Genomic DNA, 25,354 nt, shown 5'->3' with positions numbered 1-25,354 from the left:
GAAGAATTCACCAGGCTTTTGTATCACAATATAACTTGGGAATACGAATTTTCAAATGTTCTAACAGTTCTTCATAGCTGGAAGTCCGCAACACAATCATGTGAATTATCCACTTTATAAAAAACAGCAGCCCGGAATTTCCTGGCATGGGTGAAGTGGCAGATGGCTAATGAGCAGGCATTCCTTCATTTTTCTTTGCAAGTTTGTGCTGTATGCTTGTGTGGCCTGAATGCTTTTACTGCTTCCTCTGTTCTTTCCTTCCGCCTTCCCCCTCTATGAAAGACAAAACAGAACAACCACCAAAAGAAAAAGGGAAGCATTGGACATTGTTTAAAGCTATGTGATGGAGCCAAGAAACTGGGTTTTGGAGGTGAAACTCATTTCACGTGTGTGATTGTCAGCCCTGCCCTTGTTAATAGTCATTGCAGATACAACTGTAGATATTCTTTACAGTATGCAGTTAATTTAAAAATGAGGTTTTTCTTATTTGCGATATCCTTAGATGCTGTGTAGGTATGTAAAATGAATAACAAACTTTGTTTTTGTTCTCCACAGACTTGTGATTGAGAAGGGGGAGATAAGCTATGAATACAAATCATTATAGTAAAGTAGAGAATGTGTTTGCTGCAATTAGAGAACTACAGACAAATGCTGTGTGGGATCAAAGGAGGGAGACTTTCCTTCTGATAAGGGGGATGGAAAAGACTTCATTCATAGTCTGAAACTTGGTATTTTCGGTGGAAAAAGGGAGCATATGGAATGCTGTGCCGAGCAAAGGAAACAGCCTGTGTGCAAAGGCATGGAGGTAGGAATAGAGAAGTTAGTGCAGACTGGGTGTGGCAGAGGCTTCTCAGTGGAAGTCACATGAGATGAGGCTGCAGAGGGGAGATCAAGGCTAGGCAACAGAGCTCCTGAAACTAGTGATGGAGGACAGAGGACAAGAAGAGACCCCCAGGCATTGCCATGTGATAGAAGAGCCCCAGAGGCTGAGCTGAAGGGAACAGGGCCCTGCGCTGTCAGCAGGGCAGTTGCGATTGCTGTTCCCATTTCCTCATCTGCAGATATGTAGGTGGAAGGGAGGCAGAGCATGAGCCATCAAACACATAATATAGTCCTTTGTAAGTAACACAAATAGGATCTATGCAGCAGAATAGATTTAATGCAATCCATATGATTTGCAGATAGAAACAATTTTTCAAAGTTAAAGGAGTGCTGAGAAATGAGAATCATGAAGTAAGTGCTAAGTATATAGTTTTGTCCTAGTGTGGTGGCTCACGCCTGTGACCCTAGCACTTTGGGATGTTGAGACAGGAGGATCGCATGAGGCCAGGAGTTCAGGATCAGCCTGAAAACCATAGCAAGACCCTGTCTCCACAAAAATAGACCAAAAAATTAGCTGGGCGTGGTGGCATGTGCCTGTTGTCCCAGCTACTCAGGAGGTTGTGCGGCAGGAGGATCGCTTAAGCCCAAAAATTCAAGGCTGCAGTGAGCTGTGATAGTGCCACTGCACTACAGCCTGGGCTAAAGAGTGAGACCCTGTCTCAAAAAAAAAAAAAAAAAAAAGTATAATGTCTTGATTGCGTGGTGGTGTGAAAGTCAAGAAGTATTCATTAATGGTTAAAACTCGCTAATTATGTATTTTTCTTAAGTCAAATACCCTAAAATTATACAAATAAGCTTCACTATTGAATTCTTGAACTTCTGAGCTCAAGTGATCCTCCCAAAGTGCTAAGATTACAGGCGTGAGCCACCACACCTGGCCCAGACTATTGAACCATTAAACATTTATTTTTTTCGAAGAATGTCGGCATATTTTTATTTTTTGGCCCTATGATGGGTCCTGTCCTTGTTTACTTCTTTTTCCCAGTCTGGAGGGCTATCAGTGTTAAGACAGTCTCTAAACAAATCGTGCATATCAGCACTGGAATGATATGTAAATCCTGCTTGGCTGAGGACTCCATCTCTGTCACTTCTGGTGAGTTTTCTCAGTCCCTTAATTTCTTATGTGATGAAATAGATTTTGGGGGAGGAAAACTAACCAGCTTCAAAGTAATTCAGTATACATCTAATGCCTACATGTTCTGGAAACAGTAGCTGCACAAACTAAGTAGATCTGGTGGATCTTAGTTCCTGGGTAGGTAGGAGGGATAGGAATGGGGAAAACTTGAAGGAGGGAAGGAGAATTCTTTTGCTTGAACCATATGTTGATTGATGTGTTGCCTCCACAAACTTGCGATTGAGAAGGTTGGTCTTTTCTACACTGGTTCAGTGCTGCATCTTCCTATATTAGTGAGTAAAGACTCTTGTTTTTAGTCAGTGTGGTATAATAAAAATGATATATTTGATCTTGTCCCTGATTCCTAGGACTCCTAAAAATAACACTTGGGATTTCTTGAGTGATAGGAACATTTTTTATTATTCACAGTGAGCTCCTTTAGATCATACCTGAGTTTGTGTTAATGAGGTGATCCTTGGACTCTTGGTGGGCCCCCAGATAGCTTTGGGATGGGGGCTAGTTGCTGGAGGAACCAACCATGTGATTACAGGGTTAGAACTTTCGGCTGCACTCCCTGATCTCTGGGACAGGAAAGGGGCTGGAGATTGGGTTCACTCAGCAACAGCCAATAATTTTACCAGTCAAACCTGTGTAATAAAAACTTGGTTACAACTCAGCAGCAAGGAGGCTAGGGGCTTCCGGGTTGGTGACATATGGATGTGTTGGGAGGATGGCATGCCTGGAGAGGACTTGGAAGTTTTGTTTTTCCTCTTGTACCCCAACCATACCTTGCCCTATGCATCTCTACCATTTGGCTGTATCTGAGTTGTTTGCTTCATAATAAAACTGTAATCATAAGTATAGGGATTTTCTGAATTCTGTGAGTCATTGTTACCAGAAAGAGTCCCAGTCTAGACCCCACAAGAGGGTTCTTGGACCTTGTGCAAGGAAGACTTCCGGGAAAGTCCATAGAGGAAAGTGAAACCAAGTTTATTGGAAAGTCAAGGATTGAAAGTCAATAGAGGAAAGTGAAACCAAGTTTATTGGAAAGTCAAGGATAGGTAGAGCAGCCCCCAGGGCTGCTGGTTGGCTATTTTTATGGTTATTTCTTGATTATTTGCTGAACAAAGGGTGGCTTATTCATGAGTTTTCCAGGAAAGGGGTGGGCAATTCTCAAAACTGAGGCTTCCTACTTTTTTTTTTAGGGTAACTTCCCAGTGTTGCCATGGCATATGTAAACTGTCATGGTGCTGATGGGAGTGTTTCTTAGTATGCCAATATATTATAATGAGCATATAATGAACAGTGAGGATGACCAGAGGTCACTTGCATCACCATCTTGATTTTGGTAGGTTTTCACCAGCTTCCTTACCACATCCTTTTATCAGCAAGGTCTTTGTGACTTGTATCTTGTGCTGACCTCCTGTCTCATCCTGTGACTTAGAATGCCTAACCTCCTGGGAATGCAGCTCAGTAGATCTCAGCCTCATTTTACCTAGCCCCTATTCAAGATGGAGTCGCACTGGTTCGAATGCCTTTGCCAAACTTCTTGAGGAAGGGGGTCACGGAAAGCCCCCAATTTGTAGTCCCTAGGCTGAAGTGCAGTTAGCCTGGGGACTCCATTTGTGGCTGGCATCTGAAGTGAGGTCAGTCTTGTGGGACTGAGCATTTGACCTGTGGAGTCTGTACTGATGCCAGGTGGTGTCAGAATTTAATGAATTGTGGAACATCCAGTGGTGTTGGAGAACTGGGTTTTGGAAAAATGGAACAGTCATGTCTTTCCTATTAAGAAAAAACAACTCGTAATATTCAGACATTGTGACTGGAATAATCTCTTTGAAATTGTATAGTTTACTATTTAGATATAGGCTCAAAGATGTTTTTAAAAGATTTATTGGGAAAAAATTATCAGGCTGTTCCTTACTATTTACGTGTTTACATTATGTTTTATAGTGTAATAAAGTAGAAGTTATACTACTATGTGGTTTTCTTTGACTCTTGTTTTCTGTGTTCAGACCAAAGATTTCATTGCACTGTCTCTGCCTACAGTCAGTGGAAATATCTAAAATACCAATATTATGGATTGTAGTTTTAGTAGTCTATTTACTAAGGGATTTCCAGTATCCTGGTTTACCACTATCTATAATATTAATGTTACTCTGACATTACAGTGACAATTTCATACGGTTCAACCTTATAGTAATGATGGCTCCTTATTGACTATTACAGTTAAAAAAAAAAACCTGTTGATTATGATCAGGACATTTTAGAAACTGCAAAAGTAGAAAAAGAGGAAAAAAAAAAAAAAAAACCCCAGAGTTCCAGCAAGAAAACATAAATGTTAATTATACTTTGGAGGTATTTTTTAACAGTTTTCTTTTTTTCTATGCACACTCCTGTCTCTCTCTCTTTTTTTTTTTTTTGATGGAGTCTTGCCCTATCACCAGGCTACAGTACAGTGGCGTGATCTCAGCTCACTGTAACTAGAGTATAGTGGCGTGATCTCAGCTCACTCCACCTCCTGGGTTCAAGTGATTCTCATGTCTCAGCCTCCCAAGTAGCTGGGATTATGGGCATGCTCCGCCACACCCAGCTAATTTTTGTATTTTTCGTAGAGATGGATTTCACCATGTTGGCCAGGATGGTCTTTTTCTCCTGACCTCGTGATCTGCCCGCCACCCAAAGTGCTGGGATTACAGGTGTGAGCCACTTCGCCTGGCCTACCTCTTCACTTTTTAAAAAAACATTTTGTGATTGCACTATGTTTAATTAAAATAAAAGAAAATGTGGGAAATACTAAGACACAAAACACTAAAAAGAAAAGAAAAATGATTTATAATCTTACCACTTTGATAACATTTTAATATCTTTTTGTCCTTATAAAAACTGGGATCATTTTAGCTCTAAACACTGCTTTGTATTTATTTTTTCACTTAACATTTTTCATTCACAATTGAGATAATTTTGGACAAAGTGGGTGATGACAAATCTGATCCCTTCATACAAAGTGTTTCTATTGTTTTAAGAGTCAATAGTAAGTCTAGGATTTCTGAGAAGTAACCAAAAGTTTCATCAAAGTGTTACATGTAGATCAGGGAGCATTTTAATTTTGTTTCTTATAAATGGCAGCAGAATTGCTTTGTAGCAATTAACACTTGATAGCAAAAAAAAAAAAAAAAAAAAAAAAAGAGAAAAATTGGTTTGGAAAGAATGTAACTTTTTTTTTTTTTTTTTTTTTTTGAGGCGGAGTTTCGCTCTTGTTACCCAGGCTGGAGTGCAATGGCGCGATCTCGGCTCACCGCAACCTCCGCCTCCTGGGCTCAGGCAATTCTCCTGCCTCAGCCTCCTGAGTAGCTGGGATTACAGGCATGCGCCACCATGCCCAGATAATTTTTTGTACTTTTAGTAGAGACGGGGTTTCACCATGTTGACCAGGATGGTCTCGATCTCTTGACCTCGTGATCCACCCGCCTCGGCCTCCCAAAGTGCTGGGATTACAGGCTTGAGCCACCGCACCCGGCCAGAATGTAACTTTTAAATGTACCTCTTCCTAATAACTAACTCACTAGGAAAAGCCATTTTGTCATTCTATATTTATTGTTGGGTTAATGATAATAACTAACTAGGAAAAGCCATTTTGTCATTCTAGATTTATTGTTGGGTTTGGTGGATAATGAGTATCTGTAGATTTTCTACCTTAGACTCTAACTTTACTATGTAAACACCGTAGTATCTGTAACAGAGATGAGCTATGGAGAATCCCATCCCATGGAATTTTACTGAATGTTGAAACTGTGAACTCTCGCATTTCAGCAGCAGTGCAGCAGAGTGTGGCGTTCTGGAGCCAGGCTGCCTGGATTAAGGTCACCTTTGATACTTGCTATCTGTGTGACGTGGTGTAGGTTACTTAACCTCTCTGTTCTGTAGTGTTACATCTCTAAATGAGGTTGGAAATAATAGAACCTGCCCCATAGAGTTATTATAAGGATTAAATGAGTTAATATCTAAAAAGTGCTGAAATAGTAACTGTACATGTTATGTATCAATATGTGACTATTATTATTGTTATTTTTTGAGATGGAGTTTTGCTCTTGTTGCCCAGGCTGGAGTGCAGTGGCATGATGTCAGCTCACTGCAACCTCCACCTCCTGGGTTCAAGAGATTCTCCTGCCTCACCTTCTGAGTAGCTGGGATTACAGGCATGTACCACCACGCTCGGCTAGTTTTTTATTTTTTTTTATTTTTTTTATTTTTTTTTATTTTTTGAGACGGAGTTTCGCCCTTGTTACCCAGGCTGGAGTGCAATGGCGCGATCTCGGCTCACCGCAACCTCCGCCTCCTGGGCTCAGGCAATTCTCCTGCCTCAGCCTCCTGAGTAGCTGGGATTACAGACACGTGCCACCATGCCCAGCTAATTTTTTTGCACTTTTAGTAGAGACGGGGTTTCACCATGTTGACCAGGATGGTCTCGATCTCTCGACCTCGTGATCCACCCGCCTCGGCCTCCCAAAGTGCTGGGATTACAGGCTTGAGCCACCGCGCCCGGCTAGTTTTTTATTTTTAGTAGAGATGGGGTTTCTCCATGTTGGTCAAGCTGATCTCGAACTCCTGACCTTGTGATCCGCCCACCTCGGCCTCCCAAAGAGCTGGGATTACAGGTATGAGCCACCACGCCCAGCCAATATGTGACTCTGATTAATAGTATTTTTTTCTTATTAATAGTAGTTTCTTCTTTGTGTCTCATGAATTGTTACTGGTTTTCAGAGTTCTTATTTGGGTTTCATGCTAATGACTTTTACATTCCTTTCTCCTCCTTAACATCGACTTCCCTATGTCTAGGGTTTTCCTGATTATTTCTGTTGAATCTTTCCTTCATTTGCCTTTTCTGAAGTGACCTTTATTTTCTCTCCTACTCCCTCCTTTACTCTGCTCTTTCTCGAACAGCAGTAGCGGGAACGTCACGTTAGGGGACTTCAGCCGGGACAGATCCTTGGAGCTCCACATTTACTCACCTTCCTTTTCCAGTTCCTATGTTCTCAGAAGCCAGCCCATGTGCCTGTCTTGCAGGAACATTGCCCGACTTAACCTGTGACTAATTGGAAAACCCTCTGTTTAGGACTTTCGTAGTTCTTTATTTAGTCATTATCAGCTTCCTTTTCCTGGAAGGAAGAGAAACGCTGGCTCTATGTGGAGATGTGGGTGCCTGACCGGCCTCGTGGTGCCACCTGAGCAGTGTGGTACTGGTCGCTGCTCTATCACCCCCAGGGCTTATCTTTTCTGCACCCCACGTTTAACATTACCCTTCCAGTCCGGCTCATGTGATTCCTTGTCCTTTTCTGGATGCTAGATTTTGTATCCCCAGCTGAGCTGTGAGCTTGGTGAGAATACCAACTGCTATTCTCTTATTACCATGGATAACAATAATCACAGCAATAACGGCTAGCATGTATCAAGTACTTCACTCTGTATTAGGCACTCAGATAAACCCTAATTAATCTCACATAAGGCTCGGGAACTATTATTATTTTATGGATGAGGAAACTAAGGCACAGAGGTACTAACTGACCTTGCGTAGGGCCTCACAGTTCAAACAAATTGAACACAGTGCAGCTAAGAAAAAGTCAGTTTCTGCTGTTGCTTCCATGCTTCCGAGGGAGTAGCCTTACTTCAGAGCTGGGGCCCTGCCTGCCACAGACCTTGGTTCAAATCTTGGCCCAGCCACTCTCCAGATGAGTGACTTCTCTGTTTCTAAGATGGTTTTAATAATAACACCTATCTCAGAGTTGAGGTAAGAAAAGATCACATAAGTAAGAATTCCAGTAAAGGTTAGTTGCTGTTGGCAGCTGGTGGTAAAGCAGTTGAGCATCCTAGAGGCCCTGGATATGGAAATCATAAACCCCCAACACTCCATGGGGCATCAACCATCTCCCTTTCTCCCTCTGCCTGGTTGGGTGCTGGGCCAGTATTCCTTTCTGACACCCTTGCTTTGGGGCAGCTGGCTCAGCTCCGCTCATTTTTTTTTTCTTTCTTTTCCATGTGATTAGTTTGTGTCCTGTTCTGCAGGGTAGGAATGACTTGGCTGGACTCCCAACCCTGGCAGGTGCTAGTTGTGCCCAGAAACTAGGGATCTAGCTCCCCAGGGTTTGGTCTCCTTCACCAGCTCCCTGTCTGTGAGCTCCAGGGAATTCACTGATTCCTAAAGGAGCACCCGCTTGACCCCAACTCTTCCTGTTATTGCTGGAGACAGGCTGAGATGGCGTGTTTCCTCCTACTTGATGGTTTTGTTCTGGCCCTTGCTACTTAGCCTTCCTCCCATAGTTTAAATAGTTTCTAACCTAGTTCTTGCTTGGCCTCTTGCAAGGAATGTACATGAACAGATCTGTTAGGAATCGCAGCCATGTGGAAATTGGGCAGTAGCCTTTGGTGAGGTTGTGTAAGTCGGGATTTAGCGTCCCCCTTATAGATCTGGCAGTTGGGGATGAATTGCAGTCCTGTGAAAATCCAGTCGAGAGCAAGTTCTCCCAGCACATTAGGAATGTGCTGCTCTTTGTAGCCTTCTTCTGAGTCTTTGCAAACTGGAACCTTCTGTGGATTTCAATGAACCCAGGATCATGTTGGTATATTTACATCTTTCAGAAACGACTTACCCAACAAGGCTGTGAAGCTGTGGGGTATATCAGTTGTCTAGCTCTGAAAAAAAATCTACTTGTTTGTAAAAACTGTGGGTATTTGGCAAATGGGGTATAAGTACACTGGACATTCTGTTCTATCAAGTAGGATCTTAACAAAACTGCTTATAAAATTACAGTGAATATGGAGACTTGATTGATTACCCAGGAGACTTTCTGCAATGAGAGAATTTGCTTTCATGTGTCTGCTGGAGCAGATGTTTCAGGCACTCCCACTGTGTTTTAGGAATTGTGTTAGGGATTAGTGGTACAACGGTCTGGGTGTGGAGACTCACGCCTGTAATCACAGTACTTTGGGAGGCCAAGGCAGGCGGATGACGAGGTCAAGAGATTGAGATCATCCTGGCCACATGGTGAAACCCCGTCTCTACTACTCTACAAAATGAGCCAAGCTTAAAATACAAAAATTAGCTGGGTATGGTGGTGCATGCCTGTAGTACCAGCTGTTTGGGAGGCTGAGGCAGGAGAACCACTTGAACCCAGGAGACGGAGATTGCAGTGAGCTGATACTGCACCACAGCACTCCAGCCTGGCAACAGAGCAAGACTGCATCTCAAAAAAAAAAAAAAAAAAAAAAAAAAGAAATACAAAGACAGGACACCTTCACTTCCTCACCTCCACTTGGGAAAAGCGAAAAGAGGTGTATGACTTCAGTCAGGGTTTTGTGGCGAGTTCTGTGTCCTGTTGGCGTTCCTACCTTTGACCATGGTACGTCTGAGTGCTGTGCTGTTGTCGTCATATGGGTGAGGAAAATGTCCTCAGCTTTGGTTCTTCTGCTTGGCTCCTGTCTCTGCCTCCACCCAGTGATGTCATGTAGGCCACTGATTTATTTACAGAATGGTGATACTATCAAGCATCTTACCTAACTTCTTGGGATTAGGGATTTCAAGTAAAAGAATGAATGTGAAAGTGCATTGAAAAGCACGTTATTTGGGTGGGAACTTTTATATCTTATACTATGTGTCCATATCTCATGTGTGTGATTGAAAATTTTCTTTATTCTTCTCCTTTTTAAATATTTCTTTCTATAAGAGGTTTAGATGCTGTGTAATTAACATTGCTGGTACAAATTATGTTTGTGGCAACCATTGAATGATAGTTTGTGAGCAATAATTTGAACACCTACATCTGTCAGTGAGGTGCTTTTCAATAGCTAGAAAAATGTCTTTTACTTTCACCTTTATCATAGTTATAGAGGGAGATGAAGTAGTTATACGTGAGTGATCTTTTGTTTTTGCAGTTAAAATTAATATTGGGCAGTTTTGTGCTATCAAGTTTTTTAGAAAAATGAAGTCAGTACAAGTTTCATTTGCCTGCAGCTGCCTTCAATCTTTTTTTTTTTTTTTTTAATGAAGGTGATTTTTCTTTTTCTTTTTTTTTGAGACAAAGTCTCATTCTATCACCCAGGCTGGAGTGCAGTGGCACAATCTTAGCTCACTGCATCCTCTGCCTCTGGGGTTCAAGGGATTCTCCTGCCTCAGCCTCCCGAATAGCTGAGATTACAGGCTTGTACCACCATGCCCAGCTGATTTTTTTGTATTTTTAGTAGAGACAGGGTTTCACCATGTTAGCCAGGATGGTTTTGATCTGACCTCGTGATCTGCCTGCCTTGGCCTCCCAGAGTGCTGGGATTACAGGTGTGAGCCACTTCACCTGGCCATGAAGATGATTTTTACACCAGAAGAAGACACATGTGGATTCCAGTGTTAATCGTAATAGGGTCATTGGAGAGAGGCCGCTTTTTAGTGTTCAAGGGTTTTGAGTGGTGTGAATGTTGATGTGCAGCCCAGCTGTGTGGTTCATTGGTGATAATTTAACAAAGCCACCTAAAGGCATGTGTCAGTAGATGAAACCACTTACAGACACTGTTAAGCAACACGACTAAGAGTGTGGGCCCTGGGATTGTATTGTCTGGGTTGGATCCTGCCCCCTTGCACACCGACGCTTTTTATTGAACCCGTGCACCTCATTTTCCTCATCTGCAAATGGGAGTAATAAGAGACGCTTCCTTACAGATGCTGGGAGGGTAGAATGGGATTGCCCAGGAAGCCTCCAGAACAGTGCCTGACACCACAAACACCTCGTGAATGCTGCGGTTGACAATTATTTTTATTTTTAAAATTATTTATTTATTTATTTGAGATGGAGTCTCACTCTGCCGTCTAGGCTGGAATGGAGTGGCATGATTTTGGCTCACTGCAACCTCCGCCTCCTGGGTTCAAGCGATTCTCCTGCTTCAGCCACCAGAGTAGCTAGGACTACAGGTGTGTGTCACCACGCCTGGCTAATTTTTTATGTTTTTAGTAGAGATGGGATTTCGCCATGTTAGCCAGGATGGTCTTGATCTCCTGACTTTGTGATCTGCCTGCCTCAGCCTCCCAGAGTGCTGGGATTACAGGTGTGAGCCACCACACCTGGCCTGACAATTATTTTAAAGTAGCAACTCATTTGTTATAACATACCACTTTTCAGAAATAATCAGAAGCAAATGTTAGGTTTCTGAAGCCCTGTTGCTTTAAGGTCACTTCAAACAAATGAGTTCTAAAGAATTTCATTTCCTTCTTGAGTGTACATAGTGTATAATTTTAAAGGTTCAAAAGGGCCATTAGTCAGCGTCTCTCTTCATTTCTGTTGTGCAGCGACCGAGCCTCTTCCCAGGAGATAGACAGTGCTATCAGTAGATAAAGACGTTAGAAAAGTCCCCAAATGGACAGCACCAAAAATAGCAAGAGGAGGAGGGCCAGTGAAAGAGGGAGGGAAGGGTTGGAGCACAGGAAAAGAAGATGGGGAGAGAGTCAGCAGGGAACCCTCCCAGTTTTTGAGCCCTGCGAGAATTGCTTGTCCTCACACTTCTCTCTGAGGACCCCACTGATGTGTGCCACCATCAGCGAGAGTCTGTGGGAATCTCTTCAGTCTTCTTAGAGGCACAGTTGGTGGCTTCCTGGCCTGTGTCCCAAAGTAAAATAACTGGTGAGCTGACCTTGCTCCAGTCCGGGGTGAGGCCTGGAAGAGCCTTCTGTTGTCTCTTGAATGCAAACCATTGTTTGAGATGCTCTGGAAGAGTCCAGAAGTTGAGGTCCTTGGCCTCTCTGGACACCGGGATCCTCGAGTTAATTTCCTCCCAAGACAGAGCTTTGGGTGGGAGGTGGGGAAGATGGGGGGATGGGGGTGGCTGGAGCTGCCCTCTGTGTCGGAGTTCTGTGGCTTTAAGAAATAACTTCAAGTGGTAAACCTGAGACTGTGGAGAAGGCTAGGGACTTTCTCTGACTCTGCAAAGTTATTTTTCTCCCTTCGGTTTAAATTGAAGCCAGGGATGGTAAATATTTAGATTTCATCTTTTTTTTTTTTTTTTTTTTTTTTTAAGATGTTCCTTTATATTGACATCACTCAAGTTTCAGTCCTTTCTTCTGGTAGCGCCTGGGGTTCAGGAATGCTCTGAGTGCCCCGCCTCCTGCCTGTCAAGAGTGTCTGTCCCTTTTTGTCCAGCCAAATTCAGTTATTCTTTTGAGGCTCAGCATAAAGTCCTTTTTCTTTCTGGATCGTCTTTGTTACTTCCCATCTCAACCTCTGTGGTACTTAAGAAGGAAGCCCCAGCTTAAGGATAGGTTATGCCCCAAATATTACTTTTGATTAATGAGATTGTAAGTTGAAATGCATTTTCCCATTAAAAATGATGATTTTCATTACTAATGATAATTTTTCAAGGCACCTTTTAGCCAAATGCATCTGGAAATAAGGCTTCATAGCAGGGCACTGCTGACCTCTGCACTTTTTGGGCTGGTGTTTGGGCTTTCTTCTGTTCCCAGAGTGGTCTTTGCAACCCAGAATCAGACTTCAGCGTTCATGCCTCCTGGTAGCATTTCAGGAATTTTAACAAAATAAAGAGAATTGAGGGACTGTATGCAGCTGAGGTTGGGTGGGGTTTTGTTTCCGTGGGTGGGTGAACTTTGGCCAATGGGTGCCACCTGGGTGTCCCCTTCCTGCCCAGTTGCAGCTGCCTTGTCAAGGAAAGGTGGGGCTGTAGCAGCTGTTTGTCTAGGAATTGATGAGAAGCTGGTAGCTGCCTCAAGTTTCACTACAGAGTTCAGCACTTATTTTTGTACTGATTTTTACAGTGTTCTCCAATTCCGTTTAAGCTCGTTTGTTCTCTTTATAACATATTCTTGAGCTTGGGCAAATGCTGTGTCTTTATGATTGCCACTGTGGGTAGACGGTCTTAGAGACTCTGACTTTAGTCATCTCAGTAACTAAATAGAAATAATATGGGGATGATTTTATTTTGTAGAATTTGCTTTGGTTTCTCTCTTTTTTATTACTGTGGGCAATTGATTTAAACTGTATTTAAAGAATTAACTTGGCTGGGTGTGGTGGCTCATGCCTGTAATCCTAGTACTTTGGGAGGCCCAGGCAGGTAGATTGCCTGAGCTCAGGAGTTCGAGACCAGCCTGGGCAACACGGTGAAACCTCATCTCTACTAAAATACAAAAAGTCAGCCAGGCGTGGCATGTGGTACACGCCTGTAGTCCCAGCTACTCGGGGGGCTAAGGCAGGAGAATTGCTTGAACCTGGAAGGTGGAGGTTGCAGTGAGCTGAGATCATGCCACGGTGCTTCAGCCTGGGTGACAGAGTGATCCTGTCACCAAAGAAAAAAAAAAAAGAATTAAAAAGAGGTTGTTTTAATTCCAGCACTTTGGAAGGCTGAGGTGGACGGATCTCGAGGTCAGGAGATTGAGAGCATCCTGGCTAACGTGGTGAAACCTGTCTCTGCTAAAAATACAAAAAATTAGCTGGGCATGGTGGCATGCGCCTGTAGTCCCAGCTACTTGGGAGGCTGAGACAGGAGAATCACTTGAACTCAGGAGGCGGAGGTTGCAGTGAGCCGAGATCATACCACTTTATTCCAGCCTGGGCCAGGGAGCAAGACACAGTCTCCAAAAAAAAAAAAAAAAAAAAAAAAAAAAAAATAGCAAGAGGAGTCCTCTACTGAAGGAGGACTGAGAGGCAGTGTGTGGACTAGTTACAGATCCTGTCCTCAAATAGGATTTTTGTCCCAGGCTTTTACCAGTGTTTAACCATGTGACCTTGAGCAAGTGCAGTGCTCTCACTGATCTCCTTACTCTTAACATGTGACAGTCAGAAACCCTTGGGGCTGGCGGCCTAAACTCTAAATTATGTGACTCCCCCCAGGGGTCTAATCAAATACATTAATGTTTCTGCAGCCAACTAAGTGGAATGGAGATTGTAAATAGCCTCACATCAGGTCGGTGCAGGATTTGCTATGAGATGAGTTTGTCAGATTTGATGCTGCTGTGAAAGGAGTTATGAAATGATTGGATTTGAGAGCTGTTTGGATTTGGCCTTGTGGGTACCGAGGATGGGCTTGTGTCTTCATCTCCAGCAGGGTCAGCCGAGTGAATTATGTATGAGGCGGCAGAAGGTTGGGGAAGAGTGGAATTTTGAGAACCATGGAGGACATCAGGTCCTGCTTGTAATTTTTCAGGTGAGGAAACTGAGGCCCAGGGAGGTGAAGTGACTACTTGTTTAGTGTCAAAGTGGTAGCTGGTGGCAAAGGTGGATGAAGAAAAACCCCTTTAGAGAAATGAACATTAAGACATTTAGCTATCTTAGTAATCTAGACCGAAAAGTAGACCCTTCTCAGATACTATGAGTTGAATGGTAACCAAAAAAAACAAACAAAAAAAAAACCAAAAAAAACCAACAGTGTGTGTGTGTGTGTGTGTGTGTGTGTGTGTGTGTGTGCTTAAAAGCTATTTTCCAGTTAACCTTGATGTGGGTTATCTACTTATCAGCCAAGTCTTTTTCCCATCAAGAGTTTGTTGGTTCACTTTGCTAGGAAACCCTAGCTTCTGAGAATGCACACCTTTTCCTGGTAAGGAGAGGAAGAATTGCTCTCAGAGCCATTCTGGATCTTGATCTTGGCAGGCACAAAGCTGCTCAGGAGAGGTTACAACAGCAGCCCTGTCTGGAGTCTCTGGTTGTTACCATTGCATTCCCATTATGGTAGCAACCCTCAAGCCATGCCCACTGAGTGTGAAGGATGCCAGTTTCCCCGCCATTCTGTCTCACCTCCTCTGACCATTGGGGTCCGTTGGAAATACAAGCCAAGCATTACTTGGAAACAAGCTAGAAAATTGCTTTTGACTTTTGAGGTTGACTTCCAGCCATCCGTCATGCCTCCTCCTCAGTTCCCTGCTGGCTTTGATCTTTTTCATCTCACGTTTTCTTCTGTAATCTCAACAGGATCTTGGCAAAACACGCATAGCTAGTGGGTCCTCAGAATACAGCGAATTTACCAAAGCTTGCTGGGCCCAGGAAAAAGCCACAGAATTTTGACAAACACTGGCTTTTGTGTTGGACATTTTTTATTTGTGGTGCAGTGCAAGGGAATCACACTTACCAGCTGGAGCCAAGCCCTGCCTGTTTCAGAGACTCTTGCTGTGTACAAAGGATTCTCAAGGTGAAGTGATGGGCTTGATTTTGGAGAGGCAGCAAGGCTCTAGGGACCCCAGGTTACTGCCTGCATAAGATGAGCTGTGATTTGCAAGTCCAGAGGCAGATTAATTGATGATCAAGGGCAAATAGTAGAGTTTTTCGATTGCTCGTCTGGTAAAGCTGCTTTGGAGTCTGGTGGGAGCATTTTCAAAACATATCCTACTTCCTTCTGTGCTAATTGGAATCCATGGTTTTGAAGTTTGAGGAGCCTATATTCTAAACCAAGTTGTGAAATATGAGAGTACAGACCAGCATTTAGCATTTTAACAGAAAAGTGGCCAAATGATGAAATATTGTTGAAAGGAAAAGAATTAAAATGTACTTTAGGCATTGGTAGATGGACAGCACTCTCTCTCACACAAGTCGTGTTTTACATATACCGACACTGAGAGTCAGAGAAAGCGTGTTTGAGCATGCAGGATCCACACTGCCTGGTTTGAAGCCAGGCACTGCTGCTTGGTAGCCGTGCGACTTTGACCTTGTAAGTATGCCTGACCTTTCTGTGCTTCTGTTTCCCCATCTGAAACGTGAGGGTAATACTGGTAACCCTTTCATAGGTTTACTGTGAAGATTCAGTGCTTAGCTTACTATTGGCCCATAAGTGCTTCCTAGTTATGGTGGTGGTGGTTGTTAGTAATGATAGTGCTCTAATAAACTAGTGTGAATGAGACATCATCAATTCTGGGACTGTCTCATCCTAAACTATTCTCTTCCTTGCTCTAGCTCTGTCTGCTTTCCATTTTGATCCAGATTTGTTATTCTGCTTGGCTTCCAGCCTGCATGGCACTCCATGAATGGGCTCATCCAGTTGGAGATTTGGGGTGCACATCTCAGCTGTGTCCTGAATGCCATTGCGCATTATTTTCACCGACATCTCCCTTCAGTCTGTCTGCTGAGCCTACTGTCTGCTGAAGTCCCCTCTTCTGCCCTCGCCATCCTAGTGACCAACAGATGTCATTGCTTCTTCCCTGGCTGTTCCCTAGGCTGGCTTTGTACTCCTGGGCTCAAGCAATCCTCCTACCCAAGCCTCCCCAGTAGTTGGGACTGCAGGTTGCATTTTACCCTGGATTGCCATTACATGTTTTCTTTTTCTTTTTTTTTTTGGTGAGACAGGGTCTTGCTCTGTCACCCAGGTTGACCACCCCACCCTGCCTTCCCCATACAGTGGCACAACCATGGCTTGCTGCAGTCTCCACCTCCTCCTGGCCTCATTTGATCCTTCCAACTCAGCCACCCAAGTAGCTAGGACTACAGGTGCACACAAGCACTCCCAGCTATTTTATTTTGGGGGGATTTCTTTGGGGAGATGAGGTTTCACAAAACCTGTAATCTTGCATTACCCTCCCAAAATGCTGGGATTTCAGGTGTAAGCCACCACACCAGGCCTTGCTTTTTATGTTAAAAGACAACAGAGACACCTGTTCCCTTAACTTTTTTCCACCCACTCTAGAGGAAGGCCTCAGGAAAAAGTGTCTCTTTTTCTATTCCAATATTTAACTCCTCTCCTTCATGTGGAAATCATCTCAAGGCCATTGCTTCAGACTCCCTCTCTGTCTCTGCCTTTTGCTCCTTCCCTTCTACATATAGTTTGGTTTCATGCACTTAAAAAAATAAACTCCAAACATACATTTCTTCCCTTTACCCTGAGGGTGAATTACCCAACCCTCCTTGCTTGCTGGGGCTGGGCTTCTGGAAGGAGCACAGTGACTCCATGTCTCTGTTTCTGAACCCGGGGAATCCAGCTTGCACCTTCCCACCCGGTCCACTGGAAAACTGCTCCAGCACGGCCACCCAAGATCTTCTGTGGATTGTTTTTCTATTTTATTTTCGCCTATTTATTTCATTTCATGTTTGTTTTACTTTAGAATTTTTAAAGAACGTTTACTTGAAGAAACTACAGAGAAACAGGGAGTAAAATCCAACAAGGGGAAGTTAAAAAATCCCAAGCTGCTCCTAAATTAGAAACTGAAGGTTTCCCATGTGTTCTTAGGAATTTCTATGTGGCCTGATTTTTCCGAGTTCTTCTAAAGCCTCTGTCTAAAGATTTCTCTTGGGTTGCATCTTAGTGTTTTCTGTTGCTATAACAGAATACCCAAGACTAGGTAATTTATAAAGAATAGAGGTTTATTTAGCTCACAATTCTGGAGGCTGGGAAGTCCAAGATTGGGTAGCCATATCTGGTAAGGGCCTCCTGCTGCTTGGTGACTTCACTGACATAATGGAAGGAATCACATGGTGAGAGGAAGCAAGAAAAGGCCAAGGAAGCTGAAATCGCTTTGATAACAGTCCACACTCCCAATAACTAACCCCCTCTCATAATAACTAACTCACTTCTGTGAGGACAGCATTAACCCCTTTATGAGCATGGAGTCCCCAAGACCCCAGCATTTCTTAAAGATTCCACTACAGCTCAACACTGTTAAGTTGGGGACCAAATTTCAACGTGTGTTTTCTAGGGGACAGATCATATTCAAACCATAGCAGGTTTGCTTGCTTGCTTGCTCTTTCTTTCTCTTTCTTTCTTTCTTTCTTTCTTTCTTTCTTTCTTTCTTTCTTTCTTTCTTTCTTTCTTTCTCTTTCCTTCCTTCCTTCCTTCTTTCTCTCTCTGTCTCTCTCTCTCTCTCTCTCTCTCTCTCTCTCTCTCTCCCCCCCCCTCCCTCCCCCACCCTTCTCTCTCTGTCTTTTTAAAAATTATGGTGAAAACACTTAAGGTCTACTCTCTGAACAAATTTTTAAGTACACGATACATTATTGTCAGTTCTCTAGAACTTATTCACCTCATGTAACTGAAACTTTATATTTTATACCTGTTGATCAGCAACTATCCATTTCCTCTTGCCCGCCCAGCCCCTGGCAAACACCATTCTACTCTCTGATTTCTATGAGTTTGACTTTTTTAGATGCCTCATATAAACAGAATTGTGTAGTATTTGTCCTTCGGTGTCTGGCTTATTTCATTTAACATAATGTCCTCAGGGTTTACCCATGTTGTTGTATTTGCGAATTTTCTTCTTTATAAAGCTGAATGATATTCCATTTTCATGTGCCGCAATTTCCTTATACCTTTGTCTATTAATGGACATTTTGGTGGTTTCCACATCTGGGCTATTGTAGCTAATGCTGCAGAGAACATGGGAGTGCAGGTATCTCCTCAAGATCCTGATTTCAATTCTTGTTTTGGATATGTACCCAGAAGTGGGATTTCTAGATCATGTGGTAGTTCTGTTTTTAACCTTTTGAGAAGTCTTATTACTATCTACCACAGCACTGGCACCATTTTGCATTTCCTTCGTGTTTTAGTTGCACTGTGTTACAGGATCTGCCCTTTCCTGGAAACTCCTTCCTCTCCGTCCTAGCGCAGAGCCCTGGCTGTTCTTCCTTGGCTTCCGAGTGGAGCGGATCCAGTTGTTCAATGCTGGTTTCCATCTGCATGTCCCCTGCTTACCTCTAGCCCTGCATGTTCAAACACTGAACTCATGATGTTGTCGTCGAGATGCCAAGGGAATTAGTTTGCTAGAGCTGCCTAACAAAGTACCACAGACAGGGTGGCTTCAGTGGCAGAGAAGTCCAAGAGGAACGTGTCTGCAAGGTTGCTTCCTTCCGAGGGCGATGAGAGAATTTGTTTCATGCCTCTCCTGGCTTCTGGTGATTTGCTGGCAATCTTTGGTGTCCCTTGACTCGTAGAGGCATCATCCAGATTTCTGCCTTTTTCTTCACACAGTGCTTTCTGTGTCTGTCTTCACATTTCTCCTTTTCAGAAGGACACCAGTCATATGGGACTAGGGTCTACCCTGATGACTTCATTTTAACTAGACTACCTACAAGAAGATCCTATCTCCAAATATATTCTGATATACTGGGGGTTGGGAGTTCAACATATAAATTTAGGAGGGGGTGACAAAATTCAACCCATAACACCAAGCAAACTTGCTTTTTTTTTCTTCAGATATTTTCCATCACCATGAATGGGACCAATGTCTGCTCTGTTGCTCAAGCAAAAACTTGGGCATCATTCTTATTACATCACTTGCCCTTATATTAATTTGGGCCCACAGAACTGGGAGGCAAAATTTTGAGGTAGGAATTCTTGCCTCCACCAGACCTCAAAAAGGGGTCTGTGACTCTAATGACTGACAGCCTCTGGTCTACGTATTTTTTTTTTTTTTTTTTTAGTATTTGCCATTTTGGTACAAAAGTAGTACATACTAATTTTAGAAAGTTGCAGAAAAATATAAAGATATAATAAAAATTATTGTATTTTAGGACCTAGAATCACTTAATAGTTTGGTTTTGGCTTTATACCTTTATGCATTTTTCTTTTTTCTTTTTCTTTTTAAAGTAGTTGGATCATACTGCAGGTAAGATTTTGAATCCACTTTTGGCACTCAACATTGGATCATAGTGTTTTCTCATATCTTCACAAAAAACTTCATAGATCTTTTAACAGTGCGTATTATGTCATCAAATGAAACACAGTGATTTAGATATGTTCTTATTATCTCATTGCAAACATGCAGGTGCTGCTGTTTTTTGTCTTTTATAAATAATGCAACAACCTTTGCTATTTGGACTCGAAATAATTCATTCGTGATTCAGGCATGATTTAGCTAGGGGCAAAAGAGAAGGAGGGATACAGTGTTTCTCATCAAATTATTAGTGTAAATTGAAGGAAACCTAAACCTACTGAAGTTTATAAGTGTTTTAGACACTATTTAAGAATAGTTACTTTGTTATTTAAAAGCTATCCTTCACTGAATTGTTAAGGTAAATCACAGTATATTCTCCACTCTGCATTTTTCTTTTTAGCTATTCTTTATGATGCACAACAGGGCTGTCCAAGAAAACTTTCTGGGTTGGTGGGAATGTTCTTTATCTGGCCCATCCAGTGTGGTAGCAGTTAGCCACACGTGGGCACTGGGCACTTGAGGTGTGACTAATGTAACTGAGGAACTGAATTTTTAACTTTATTTAAATTCATTTGGCTTAAATTTAAATAGCTACGTGTGGCTAGTGGCTATCTTACTGAATAATGCAGGTCTGTTATGATTATGACTGAAATACAGTGCTCACCTTTTTGTAGACACTCTTCTGAATGCTTTACATATTAATATTGTTTAATCTTCGCAATTATACCATGCAGCAGGCTTCCAGTTACTATTGCTGTATAACAAATAACCCCAAAGCTTAGTGGCTGAAAACAGCACTCATTTCTTTTGTTTAGGGATCTGTCATACAATTCACGCAGTTTTCATCAGAGACACCTCATCTTTGCCCAATGCAGCATCAGTTGGGACTGTGGGATCTACTTTTTTTATGGCTATTGCTGGCTGACAAGTTGATGCCTGCTCTTTTCTCTCCACAGGGAAGCTTAGTCTTCCTCACAGCCTTGTGGCTGAGTTCAGAGAGCAAGTGCCCCAAGAAACAGGAAGTGGAAGTTGTCAGTTTCTTATTGCCTGAGGTTAGAAAGTGATAACGCATCACTGGAGCAAATTCTGTTGGTTAGACAGAGAAGAGTGTAAATGTAAGGCGAGAAGGCACAGACTTCACCCCTCAGTAGAAGCAGTATCAGATAATTTTGGGGCTGTAAACCAAAAAGTATCAGAGACAGGTCTCAATCAGTTTGGAAGTTTATTTTGCCAAGGTTGACGACATGCCCAGAGAAAAGGATCTGAAATCCACAGAAACAATCCGTGATTCATGGCATTTTCCAAAGATGGTTTTAAGGGTTTCAATACTTAAAATGGATTGTCACATTACTGAATCCACCTGTTGCAAGGGAAAAGGAGTGGGCAGGGGAAGTTAATTCTGTCAGTAAATCAGCACTTTACCTAAGATAAGGGGAGCATAGAGTAGCTACCTATGCAGATACTTAACCTTTGATCGGTACCTATCTGCCTAAGAACAAAAGGAAAGGCAGTTTCTTGAGTGATTCAGCTTTCAGCTTAATTTTTTCCTTTTGCCATAGTAAATTGGGGTCCTTTAGATTTTTATTTCACATGACCATCTTTTAAAATTATCACAGATTAGTCATATCCATTTTGACCCTTTTTACAGAGAGGAAACAGTACAGAACAGTTAAAATTACTTGCCTAAGGTGACATGTACGTGGACAATAACATGTCTGTTATTTCTGGCAGGTCTGAGCTTTTAATCTGAGTGCTATATTGCATCTCCCTATAATTCGTATGCTTCACTAATTTAGATTCAAATCTTTGGTTTTTCCATGTCACAATAATTATGAAATTAAGTGAATGATACATGTCTGTAAGTCACAGAGCTCTGTTGTAGATACACAGTATTTGTAAGGGTTTGCCAGATGTGAAATTCACAATGAAGACACCTTCTCAATCCCCTGATTCAGTGGGAGGTGTTTGATTCCAATTCTGAGCCCTTCTGCTTTCATTCTTGTTTCCCATTGTCCTCCTCCCCCAAAAGAATTTATCACCCCCAGATTGAAACAGACAGTGAGTGATTCTGAGTAAACGTCCTCTATCTCAGCATGCTGCTTACTTCACCTATTCTTGCATGGAATATGTGTTATATAAGGGAATCAATAAAGAAAACTTACTGATTTACGACCATACAAGGAGTTAAATAAATGTTTCGGTTTTTACTGAAAATAAGGCATGAGGTTAAACCCTAATTTAGATGGTATATTGCATATAAATAGGGATTTAATTTTTATATTGATTCTCCAGGGAGAAATCAGAGAACACAGGCTTTTTCAAATTCTGGAGGTTGTCTGATAAAATAATGAATGCAACCTCTTACAAACCTAAGAAACCAATCATTTCCTTTCATGTTCAAAGATAATGGATATTTCCATGTGAAAGAGAGGTAGCCCTTTGTTCTACCTCTGGCCTCTGGTTTGAGAATAAAGCTTGTTTGATACTGTTTGCTGCTGTGATGAACTGTGGTCATTTCATACCAGATATTTGTCCCCATTATAATCATTATGATGCAGTTTTCTTCTCTGTCACTGTGTAAACCGGGGACCTCCATGCTGGCGACTCCCTGCCCAGGGCTCGCTTGGCTACCCTGGTATGTCCCAGCTTCCCTGTGTTAACAGCTTGTACCCGCTTCCGGTGGTTCCCAAGCTCTTGTAGTGCACCCAAGAAGAACGAAGATACATGACACTTTGAAGGGTGAGGAGGGCAGAGAAGAATTTTATTGAGTGATGAAAACAGCGTTCAGTGGAGAGGCAACGTGGGGTGTGGGGAAAGGTTCCCCTACCTGATGTTCTTCCTGGGTAGCTGGGTCTGGGGCCTTTTGTGGACTCAGAATGCGGAGTGTGTGCTGACTGGTTTGTGAGGAAAGCCTACCAAATGGGAAGACCAGTCCTCCATCTGGTCCAAGGTTTAGCTTGTAGCTTGGCCTTCAGGCTTTAAACTCTCTTGGGCACTGGGGCGAGGTTTCACCGGGGACCCGCCCCTGTCTGCCTACGCATTTGGCTGCCTCCTGCCACTCTTAATTACAATACGGATTCTTTTCTCACCGGAATTCTCTTGAGAAAGCTTATATTTAAATATCTCTAGCTTTCCAGTTTCTGGGTTTCTTGAGCAGTGTTTGTGAACCTCCCTTGATATAGAAAACCTCATTTTATCCTTTCGGAGTCAGGATATTCCAAATAATGAGGCTTTGTTTCAATTTCCACAATGTTCTTTAGTCTTCATCCACCTGACTCCCCACTTCATTTTGGACTTTTCTCCTCATGTTTCCGTGACATGGCACTTTGCTGATTCTTTTGCTACATGGTGTGTTCTTCCTGGGACCCCGGGCCTCAAGTGATGTGCCTGCCTTGGCCTCCCAAAGTGTTGGGATTACAGCCCTGAGCCACCACACCTGTTCTAAATATTAATAATGGTAGCCAACACATTCATAGTGCTTACTGTGTGACAGGAACATATATAAAGTTAATTTTTAAAATAATTATTAATTAATTAATTTTTTTTTTGAGACGGTCTTGCTCTGTCACCCAGGCTGAAGTGCAGTGGTACACTCTTGGCTCACTGCACCCTCTGCCTCCCAGGCTCAAGTGATCCTCTCACCTCAGCCTCCCAAGTAGCTGGGACTAGAGTTGTGTACCACCATGCCCAGCTAATTTTTGTATTTTCAGTGGAGACAGTGTTTCATCATGTTGCTCGGGCTGGTCTTGAACGCCTGACCTCAAGTGATCTGCCCACCTCAGTCTCCCAAAGTGCTGGGATTACAGGCGTGAGCCACTGCGCCCAGCCCAGTGTGTTCTTCCTGTGATCTGAGTTGGCCACATTGAATAATTGTGTGCTCCAGGCTCACTGCTTTCCGGAGTCCATGTGGCACCCCCGCAGGCTAAGATATCAAGCTTCCTCTCATGTATATACTCGTGATACTCCGACATGTCTAAAGGCAAACTTCTCCTTTTCTTCAAAAGATACCCGCTTCACAACTTCCCTCTTGATGTCATAAAATAAATCCTTACTGTTCTTTTCTATTCTAGTGCCCCGTGTGTTCCTTTCGCTGCATTTCTCACAATCCGTTATGATCTGCCCGTGTTTACCTGTTTAATGGCTATTTCTGATGCCATCCTACAAGCCTGAAGATGGCAGGGGCTGTGTTACGTTATTCATCACTCTATCCAGTTCCCACTTAGTATTGTCACATCCCTGGCACGCATTCAGTGTTTATTGGGATTAGTGAACAAATAAACAAGTGCATTCACTTCATTTTTTTATGTTTGCACCCCAGGCCAAGATCTTGATGCTACCCCTGACTTTTTCCCTCTTTGTACTCTAGATCTGTTAGTTTACTAAATCCTCCTAGAATGTAAGCTGCGTGAGGACAGCAATCTCCGCCTGTTTTGCTCAGTGTGATGCACTTGCATCACAAGTGCCTAGAATGGTGCATGGCATGTGGGTGAATATTTGCTCTGCTGCATACTAGTTTACATGTAATAATTTATTTTATCTCCACAACAGTCCTAGAAGGGGTGGGTAGGTAATACTGGTATTCCCATTTCATAAGAAAGTAAGGCATCGAGATGTTAAGTTCTTGCCCATTGTCACACAGCTGCTAAATGATGGAGCTGGGAATTGAACTTGAGTGTCCCGAGGCCGTGGTCTTAATCACTAAGAACTGTGCTGTAATACCATGTAATGTTTACATGTGGATTCTGTGCTGGACACTTCACTACAACCCTGTATATTCATTCCACAATGAAGAAGAAGCTGGCTTCAAAAGGTTTTTTTTAAAAAATGACGCAGCGTAGGACCCGGTTCATGAGTGGCAGAGTTTGAGCCCAAACCTGGGCGTTTGTGTGCCTGTGCAGCCAGACCCACCAGTCTGCATGGCCTGTGGTCTTGGGAGCAGACCCTGATTTACTGTGAACATTTCCTGAGAGTCATTAGGTTTTTCTTGCCCTGGACAGACATCTAATGCAGCATGCCTGTTTCTTTGTGTAGACAATGGAGGCAGCCGCACACTGCACTCCAGAACAGAGACGACCCCGTCACCCAGCAGCAATACCGGGAATGGACACCCAGAATATATTGCGTATGTGCTTGTCCCTGTGTTCTTTATCATGGGTCTCGTCGGCGTCCTCATTTGCCACCTGCTTAAGAAGAAAGGTTATCGTTGTACAACAGAAGCAGAGCAAGATGTCGAAGAAGAAAAGGTTGAAAAGATAGGTGAGTAACCTGGACTCCTTTTATTGGGGGTGGGGAGACCATTTTTAAATATGAAACCAGTGATAATATACTTTCCATCTCTCTGAGGCAGAATGATTCATGTTAGTAACAGGTGGTGTGGTGTCGTGTAAGTGCAGATTTCGCAATAATCACACCTAGTTTGAAACTTTGACTTCATTACTGAATACCTGCCAGGTAGGGCACCCTTTCTTGCCCTGTGGCCTTAGAAAAGTTATCATGAGACCTGAATCTCTGTTATGTATAATTTCATTTAAATATATTTTTAATGAATTTAATTTTATTCATTTGACATTTTAATTTCAACGAGGAAAATAATCCTCACCTCATGGAGTTTCTGTGACATTTAGAGGAAAGAGGCACTTGATGTTTGGCATATATGGCCACTCAGTAAATATTAATCCTTACTGTTATTATGGAATCAGAGTTGAATAAGAGTATAGGAAAAATTAAAATAGGTCTCACCATGTTTGTGG

The 25,354-nt window shown here is 42.7% G+C and overlaps 1 protein-coding gene across 1 annotated transcript in view; it reads left to right on the top strand.

Moving 5' to 3' along the window:
* Positions 1 to 25,354, top strand: part of RELL1 (RELT like 1) — a 72,212-nt gene that overhangs the window by 11,287 nt on the left and 35,571 nt on the right. The window contains exon 2 of the mRNA XM_003927507.4: positions 24,636 to 24,860. Coding sequence (XP_003927556.1) covers positions 24,636 to 24,860 — 225 coding nt within the window. The remainder of the gene's footprint in view (positions 1 to 24,635; positions 24,861 to 25,354) is intronic.

The sequence above is a fragment of the Saimiri boliviensis genome, chromosome 3 (assembly GCF_048565385.1).
Source record: "Saimiri boliviensis isolate mSaiBol1 chromosome 3, mSaiBol1.pri, whole genome shotgun sequence".
Classification (NCBI taxonomy): Eukaryota; Metazoa; Chordata; class Mammalia; order Primates; family Cebidae; genus Saimiri; species Saimiri boliviensis.
Note: the sequence above shows the minus strand (reverse complement) of the source record. Positions and strands in the feature narration are given on the sequence as shown.